The sequence below is a fragment of the Pipra filicauda genome, unplaced genomic scaffold (genome assembly GCF_003945595.2).
Source record: "Pipra filicauda isolate LSUMZ 115617 unplaced genomic scaffold, ASM394559v2 scaffold141_size4267151_pilon, whole genome shotgun sequence".
Lineage (NCBI taxonomy): Eukaryota > Metazoa > Chordata > Aves > Passeriformes > Pipridae > Pipra > Pipra filicauda.
In genome coordinates this window covers 2136974-2146194 of record NW_024103896.1, presented here as the reverse complement: position 1 = coordinate 2146194, position 9221 = coordinate 2136974, and the positions used below count along the sequence as shown (strand labels likewise).

Genomic DNA, 9221 nt, shown 5'->3' with positions numbered 1-9221 from the left:
AACAAAAGCAGCATGGGCAGCAGGTCAAGGGAGGGGATTCTGCCCCTCTACGCTACTCTCACCTGGAGTGTTGCATCCAGCTTTGGGGGCCTTGGCATAGGATACACATGGACCTGCTGGAGCAAGTCAAGAGGAGGCCACAAAGATGGTGAGAGGACTGGAGCATCTCTGCTATGGAGACAAACTGGGAGAGTTGGGGGCATTCCACCTGGAGAAGGGTTAGGGGGAACATCACTGCAGCCCTACAGCACTTAAGGTGGCCTATAAAAAGGAAGGAGAAGGACATTTTATACCAGCATATAGTGACAGGACAAAGGGCAATGGTTCTAAACTGAAAGAAGGTAGGTTTAGATGAGATATTAGGAAGAAATTCTTCATTGTGAGTGTGGTGAGGCACTGGCACAGGTTGCCCAGAGAAGCTGTGGATGCCCCACCCCTGGAATTGCTCAAGGCCAGGTTGGATGGGGCTTTGAGCAACGTGGTCTAGTGGAAGGTGTCCCTTCCCATGGCAAAAGGAGGTGGAACCAGATGATCTCTAAGGTCACCTCCCCGCGCACCCAACTCGCCCGCGCAGTGACGCCACCGCAGGGCGGACACGGCGCGGCCGCTCCTCCCGCCCGCGTGGGGGCGCTGCCGCGCGGCTGTGGACTACAGTGCCCAGCATGCCCCGCGGCCTGGCCGGAAGTGGTGGCGGAAGCGGTGGGTGGGGGCGCCATGAGGGGTGGCGGGAGTCGTGCCTCGATCGGCGCCCCGATCCGCGCCTTGGCCGGCCTGCTCCACATCCCCGTCCCCATCCCGATCCCAGCACGGCTGCCCCCAGCTCCTCGCAGAGGTGAGAGGCGCCGCAGCGCCGTGCTCGGCCCGCTGGCAGCCCCCACGCACGGGGGCAGCCCCCGCGCTCTGTGAGAAAGAATGCTTGGAATTGTTTTTCATTATTTGTAGTATTCAGTGCATCTTAACTCTAAATACAGACATTAATTCGGGTGCTGTGGCTGGTTTAGTTAGAACCAGTTCTTTAGAGCGCACGTAAGGTAGCACATGACTTGATTTATCTGGTAGTGGCACAATGTAACTTCCCTGTTGTTTAAGTGGTATAAAGCTTTTCAGTAGATAAGGTTCAGAACAAAGTTTTGTTCAAGGCAGGCAGCGAGCAGTGTGTAAGGTTCGAATAAGCATGGATTTAGAAGTAAAAGGGCTGCTTAGAGAACAAAGAATCTATTAGAACACAATCTGTAATATTCAAACCCCACAAAGATAAGGTGCAGAGAAAGATATGCTTGAAATAGAAATAGAAGTGGTGAAACATTTTCTGGGAAGGCACTCACATAATAAATAGAGAGGATCTTTAATATCCATTTGTAAGATATTAGGTGCAGGCATCATATAGCTTTGTTGCCTAGTTACTTTCCTGATGAACCAATAGACCCATTCTGAAAGTTACACCTGCATAGATTTCTAAAAAATAAAAAAGTCTGTAGCTTTATCTTCACATCCTCGCTGGAAAGGATAGTGATAGAAGAAAATGTAAAAAGAAAGCGATTGAGGAATTCTTTGAAAATGAGAGATTTAGATTGGATATTAGGAAGAAATTCTTTGCTGTTAGGGTGGTGAGGCACTGGCACAGGTTGCCCAGAGAAAGTTGTGGATGCCCCATCCCTGGAAGTGTTCAAGGACAGGTTGGATGGGGCTCTGAGCAACCTAGTCTAGTGGAAGGTGTCTCTGCCCATGGCAGGGGGTTGGAATTAGATGGTCTTTAAGACCCCTTCCAACCCAAGCCATTCCATGATAAGATAAAAATCTGTTGGAATTAAGGCTCAGCAGTTTAAATAAAATAGCAATGAATGCCTAATTGCATTAACTCACTGAATGTTTTAAAAATAAGAAAATTATTTAAGGGATGTTTCCCAAATAATATAAAACAATTGGCTGTGGTGGGTTCATTTCTGTTGTCCCAGGATGCTTGTCCATTGCACAGTTACACGGACACACTTATCATTGATATACGAGTCCTAGTTGGTATAGATTTCCTGTGGAAAAGGGACTGATGGTTTCTGGTGTGTGCTGTAACCCAGCCTTTTGTTGCAACATCCATGCAGCTTTTCTATGATGAAATAAGTTAAAATTAGTGTATTGCATGATAAACCAATCAAGTTAAGTTTTAGGCATGTTTTTTTACTTCCAGGTTTTGCTGCCACGTTCATTAGGAAGTCATATGATGTCAGAAGAGTTGATATCACTCCCCTGGAGCAGAGGAAGGTAACTTTTGATACCCATGCTTTAGTGCAGGATCTGGAAACCCATGGTAAGTGATCTCTGATTAGTAATTCAAAGGAAAACTTTTAGTTTTAAATACTGTAACTTTGAGTGCTATCAGTTTCCCCAGAGTACCGGTACTCAGTGGTATAAAATATTTGGCAGCCTGTCTAGGAGGCTGGTGAAGGAGAGGCATCTCACCTGAGGATCTGATACATTACATTCACCTCATTACATTTGCCTCATTAGGCAGGTTTATATAGTGTCTTCCAGCTGAGGAACATAATTCAGTTAACAAATGTAAAGTAAATAACAGTTAAAGACTGTTTTAGAGCAAAAAGGAAGCTTTAACAGAAGTTCCTGCTATGTGCCTGCTAATAGTAATTTAAGGGTTTTTTTCTAACTAGAAATATTCTCAGCAGCATAGTGCTGTGATACATTCTTAATGCCTGCACTGTCATGTTGTGAGTGTGACTGGCTGAAGTTAGGTGAAAGGTCCGTCTAGCCCTGGGTTCTCTCTCCTGACAGCAGCTGTGAGTCAGTGCCTGCAGAGAAGTGTTAAAACAGGGTAGATATCTGTGACACATCCCCTTTTACTTTCTAAGCTTCCAGTTGCTGTCACCCTGGAATTTGGGTCAGGTGTGAGTTTTAGTAACCTTCGCTGGAAATCTTTTCACGAGCTTATTCAATCCCTGAGCCACTGTAAACTGATTAGTACCCAAAACATTCTTTCTCATGGAATTTCAGGCATCCACTCCTTTTGTTTATGCAGAATCTGGCTTCTGTGAGGTGAATTTGCTGCCCACTCAGCTCTTTTGTGGGAAGAGGAAGTGAACATTTGATCTTCCATGTCACTCATGATTATGCAAACTTCTGTCATATTCCCCCATCGTTCTTTTTCAAACAGAAGAATCCTAGCTTATTGCATTTTTCCTTGAGCAATAGCTTTTCCGTATTTTTGATCATTCTCAATGTCCTTAACATTAATAATTTTGACTTCTATCACATTTCATTTCACAGGGGAGGGAACAGAGCTGCTGGCATTACTTGACAATTGAATGTCCTGTAGATTTGAACAGTGATGTAAAGTTGCATCTGTTTTATTCTCTGTTCCTTTTTTTAGTAATTCCTAAAAGTTTGGTTTGCTTTATTGGTCCTTACTAAGCCTTGAGCTGGTGTCTTCATCAGACTAGCATCCATCTTTTAAAATCCTAAGTGACAGTAGAAACTTCATACAATTGGAACTTCATACAATTGGAGGTTGGGATTTTTTTCCATTATTTGGGTCTAATAATAATATGCGTTAATAGTTAAAAGACTAATAATGGTCCAATAACAATGTTTATTTTTTTCATGCCTGTCAGACTTGACAGCCTGCAGTTCCCTACATCTCCCTAGAACTGCTTTTAAAAACTGGCATTGTTATTTCCCAGTCCATGGGTAACCAAGGTAGGCTAGGAAATATTACTTCCACCCAGGACTGTTTCAGCTATTTCTTCATCATGTTCCTTTGGGACTTGTGGGGTGAGGTCTGTCTGGTGCTGGTTGTTACTCAGTTTAATTTGTTCCGTAACTTTACAAATATTTCAGTACCACAGTGGCAGAGCTCTATAGGTGAAGCCTATACACACCACAAAAGCAAGAAAGCATTTTAGTTTTTCCCAAGCTTGCTGCAGACAGTTTTCAGGCTCCATTTTCTTGCTTATAGGAATTTTTCCACATTTTCTAAACATCCATGCAACACGAACAGTTCCTGCTATAGAGGAAGAGTGAAATAAGGAATTGGCAAAAGCCTAAGTAACCCTGAAGATTCAGAGGAACTGAAGCAATACTATCACACCTCTTAGTGGAAGGAAGCTGTCATAAAGCATGCATAGCTTCTTTAGTCATGTAAACCAATGGTGCAGCTTGACAGTACCAGTATTTTAGAAGGGAGCAGTGGTATAGTTCTCTAAATAATTTGCCTTGAAAGTCTTTTTCAACAAAATGTTAATTGAACCCATTTTTTAAAATGGGCCAGTTGAAACACATCAGTGAGATTGCTGGAAATAAATCTTCAGGGCAAAAGCTCTCAGCACTTGACCAGATGAGAGTGATTTTTTTATTTATTCTTTTTTTACTGTTCACATCATACAGTACTTCAAAATTGCACCAAGCTATGGACAAAGTGTAATTTTTATCATCAGAAAGCAAAAGTCCCGGTTTGAGTTCATTGTACAAGCAATGGATGCAGCAGTTTTAAAATCAGTTTTGCTTGTGTTCATATCTGTGCAGAACAATTCCAATACATGCAGAATTACCTGTTATTACTCTGGAGGATGCATGCTTTGTAGCTCAAGGTAAATTTGGCTTTAACAGAATCTGTGGCAGTTCATTATGAAGTAAAGTTTTGCTGAATTATTTTTACAATGCATGAACAGTTAAACCTTGAACAGAAATTTGATCTTTCTGACAGCTGCATCTATAGACTTTTAGTATATTAAAAGTTAATGTGCTTCAGATTTTTGCAGTCTGTGTTTTTCTAGTTAAAAGTCACAGGGACCGGCTCCTGGCTGTCAGTTTTCAGGAACTGTGTGAATTCCCATGTGCCACTGTAGTTAGGTATGGCATTTGAGTGTCCCAGGTTGTCGTGTAGCTCTTGCTCTTCATCCAGATTTTTGATAGCACCTTAACTTGTCATACTTCTGTTGTCCTCTAGGCTTTGGGAAGGAGCAGGCGGAGACCATCGTGTCGGCACTAATAACCCTGTCAAACGTCAGCTTGGACACCGTCTATAAGGACATGGTCACGCAGGCTCAGCAGGTGAAAACCAGTCTGTGGTGTGTAGCTGTAATGGCTCATACTTGCATCTTTAAAGCACAAGTGAGCAGCTCTTGTTAGTACTATAAAGACCTCACTGTGCCAGGTTTTCCTAATTTTCACTTGGGATTTTAAATGATAGTTAAATGCCCTGACCTAGCTTCTGCTGAAGTCTGGCTGCTTCATTGAACACAATGTTGTTTTTACAATTCCTGGGAAAACTTCAGTTGCATTTACACCGAGGAGCCTCATCCCATCTTGAAGTATTCAGTCTCAACACTGACTACACTATAAAAATCAGTGTTTCTGCCTGACACAATTCCATGCAAATTATATCTGGGTTACTGACTTTCTTTGCATATAATAGGATTTCCAAAAAGAAAGGTTTCCATTTTGAAGAAAAAAAAAATAAAGAGAGAGAAGTTCTTGTCTTCTTCTGAGATTTAGAGGAAGAAAAAAATTTAAACAACTTTTATTAGAAATAAATGCCAGTAAGATAAAAATCTGTCGGAAGAAAGGCTCAGCAGTTTAAATAAAATAGCAGTGAATGCCTAATTGCATTAAGTAATTGAAGAAGAATGGCACATGATTTCAGCTTGCACAGCCTTCCCGAGTAATTATTAACGCCATCACTGTGCATCAGAGCTTTGTTATCCCACCCAGATGTCTACCCTACAAGAAAAACTAAGTTCTTTTTATTTTGTCAGTTTGCTAAAGCAAAACTTCACCACCTCTACTGTCAGCAGGAAAGCCAGCCATGCTACTTAACTGACCTGCTGCCTCCAGGTATGTCCACAGACATGGACTTGAATACCTCAGTGAAGGAAACACCCCAGTGCTTTGCTGGAATGCAGACCAAGGTGCTGACCTGGCCAGCACAAACAGCCAGGTTTATACCAACAACTGAGTCATGCAGAGCCCACCCGCTGTCCCCAAGGGCACATGACACAGCACAGACTACATCCAGGTGGCTAAAACCTCTGCCTCCTAAATCAAGGTGGCTCTGTCCACCCCATGTGGTGGGACAGTCCTGGCCCTGTACTTTCACATAAACTATGCCTAGGTCAGAGAGGCAGAGCTGCCACAGGTCAAAACCAAACCACACTCCAATGGCTGTCGCCAACCATGCTGCTGAAGTTTTCCCAGGAGTTGTAACAATTTCATTGTGTTCAATGAAGTAGTCTGACTTCAGTGGAAGTTTGGTCAGGGCATATTTTAATGAATTTAGTTCTATGTAAAATATGAGAAATACTGTTGGCATGTAGTCTGAGTGAGAGCTTTTTATTTTGCTGGCTCTCAGCTTTAAAAGACAAATCCCACAGTGATATGTCATTGTCATTATGACATTTCCATAAATAATAGGGTAACTTCCTTATGGTGACTGAAGGAGTATTATTGCTTTCAAGATTCTAAAGTACTGCATTTCTTCCTTTATTTTCTGGAGGTTTTTTTCCTCTATAGTTTATAAATAGCAGTTTATTTCTGAACTTGTTAGGTCAAACCCCACAAAGACTTTTTTCAGTGCTTTTTTAGCAGTGTTTTTACCTGTGTCTGACTTCACTGCTGAGAGGATGGTGTGATACTTGTATCAGTAAGACCTGGGCTTTTGATCAGTCTGTGGGCAAGCAGTGGAAGTGCTTCTTAGGAACTGCATTCAAACCAAAAATTAATATTTCTGAGGCTACTGAACACTCACTGAAAATGGAAGAGACTGAAGGACTAACTTGTAGTTTCAGGTATATTTCATTTCATAACCACTTGGACTAATACTTCAGGCCTTTTTTCTTAAATTCAAAGTTGGTGCATTAAAGCAACAGAAAGAGCACAAAATGCAAACCTCTTGAGTCTTCCAAACAAATTGCAACTATAAAATTCTGTTTCTATCGCTTCCTTGTTGGAGAGACTCCCCACTTTTGTGCTTTGGAGTAATTAATTTCATAATTTCAGACCTAAAAATCTTTCCTTTACTTGCCAGAAAGTGTGCAACATAATCAATGGCATATTTTATTGTTCCAAAGGAAATAACTTTACAGCAGATAATGGCACATTTGGACTCCATTCGAAAAGATATGGTCATCCTGGAGAAAAGTGAATTTGCAAACTTGAGAGCAGAGAATGAGGTACTAATATATATTTTTCATTAAGCAGTTTAATTCCAATATACGTGGGGGCTTACATGTTGTACATTTTTTTGGAACAAAGTATGAATGTAAAAATAATTCTAGATGCTTCCATCAGAGTTGAAAAGTTTATAGATTACAACTTCTGAGATCACATAAAAATATATTTCACATAAGACTTGCTCAGGTTTTCTGTAAAGAAAAAAATCTACAGATCTTACAATCATCTTCTGTAATTTTATTTAAAGGTAATTCTGGTAGTTTGTGGCCATGAAACATATACTGCAGGGAGAGGAGTCAGCCGTTTCTTTGCAACAATTTAATTAAGCTGGTAATTGAGATACGTTTTGCTTTTACTTGATGGCATGTTGGTATTTTTCTGCTGTCTTTAGACTCTGAATAAAAAGATCATCATTTTTAGAAAATAATCTCTTTATTTTGAGCAAAATTGCCAGCAGATGATATGTGGCTGTACAATTGAACACCTTATTGAGGATATTTAATCAAGAAAAAATTGCCCCATTGGGAGAAAAATTAGGGAAGAATAATTGCATGCATGCAGTGGTAACACTTACACGACTGATTTATTTGGTTAGCAGCTTCCTGAATTTGTAAAATCTTTCTTTTTTCTCTCCTCTGCACTTAGAAAATGAAAATTGAATTAGATCAAGTTAAACAGCAGCTAATGGTAAGTAAATAGCAAGTACCTACATGCCCCTATTAGGGAAAGTAAATAGTTATCTTCATAATCTTTATTTTTTTAAAGAATGAAACTGGTAAAATCCGAGCTGACAGCAAGCTAGACATAAACCTGGAGAGGAGCAGGGTGACAGATATGGTAAGCTGGTCTGTGAAGATGCCCTTATCAGTTCTGTGTCATGTTTCTGTTACTACAGTTATAATTTACCTTTCATCCACAGTTTACAGATCAGGAGAGGAAACTGATGGAAGCAACTACAGAGTTTCATAAAAAAGTAAGTACTGAGTAAAGCTGATTTATAGTCAGCAGGATACAGTTACACATTGCATTTTATGTACAAACTTTTGTGGAAGTTAATAGATTTTTGGATGTGGTTAAAGAAGAGGCTGGACTGTATCACTCACGGCTGTTGCAGATGTTTTTTGCCTTAGAGATGAACACCAGTCAGCAGAGGGAGGCATGCAAGCCTTTTCCCTTGCTTCCCAAGTACCTTGTTGCTGGCTGTTACAAATGGGATGTGTGCTGTCATGCTGCCCTTCCCAGTGTTAACTGATGAGCTGTACAAGAGGGATGGTCCAGGTGCCTGCAGCCAAGCATTTCAAGGGCTGGAAGTCCTCAAAAGCTGCTAGATGGCACCAAAGTCTAAGAGGCTGAAGAGGGACTTGTCCCATCTTCAGCATCTCCTTCCTTTTTGGGATATGGCTTGTGAATGCTCAAACCTTTGTTTTTCAGAAATGTAGGAATAATGTTCTGTGTGCTGTAGAATGTCTCCTTTAGGATGCACTGGCATATCAGACAAAAGTCTGTATCATGAGGGTGGTGAGGCACTGGCAGAGGTTGCCCAGAGAGGTTGTGGACTCCCCATCCCTGGAGGCATTCAAGGCCAGGCTGGATGGGGCTCTGAGCAACCTGGTCCAGTGGAAAGTGTCCCTGCCCATGGCAGCGGAGTTGGAACTAGATGGTCTTTAAGGCCCCTTCCAACCCAAATCATTCTGTGATTCTGCGATCATCAGAGTTTTCTTGCTTTCTGTCACTTCAGTATTCTTCCTGGATTGTATTAAATGGTGTTCTGTGTCTTCTAAGGTCTCTTAGTAGTTAGTAATGTTTTACTTCAGTGATAGGCTGGAAATTAATTTCTTGTTTCTAGTAGCATAGTATTTTAGTGCAGCTTTGCAAAGCTGAAAGGGTTAAACACCATTGTCATTATATGCTATCTTTTAATGTTTCAGGATTCAAGTACCAATAGCGTTATCTCAGAAATCAGTAATAAAATTGACACTGAAATAGCTTCCTTAAAAACACTCATGGAATCGAACAAACTTGATACGATACGTTATCTGGCAGGTACG

General features: G+C 41.2%; 1 protein-coding gene across 1 annotated transcript in view; it reads left to right on the top strand.

Annotated features, from left to right (window-relative positions):
- Positions 1 to 711: 711 nt before the first annotated feature.
- The window catches only part of CCDC90B (coiled-coil domain containing 90B), a 10001-nt gene continuing 1491 nt past the window's right edge, over positions 712 to 9221 (top strand). Inside the window, exons 1-8 of the mRNA XM_027712508.2 lie at positions 712 to 832; positions 2183 to 2302; positions 4952 to 5055; positions 7071 to 7172; positions 7819 to 7860; positions 7939 to 8010; positions 8093 to 8146; positions 9102 to 9216. Coding sequence (XP_027568309.1) covers positions 715 to 832; positions 2183 to 2302; positions 4952 to 5055; positions 7071 to 7172; positions 7819 to 7860; positions 7939 to 8010; positions 8093 to 8146; positions 9102 to 9216 — 727 coding nt within the window. The 5' untranslated portion in view covers positions 712 to 714. The remainder of the gene's footprint in view (positions 833 to 2182; positions 2303 to 4951; positions 5056 to 7070; positions 7173 to 7818; positions 7861 to 7938; positions 8011 to 8092; positions 8147 to 9101; positions 9217 to 9221) is intronic.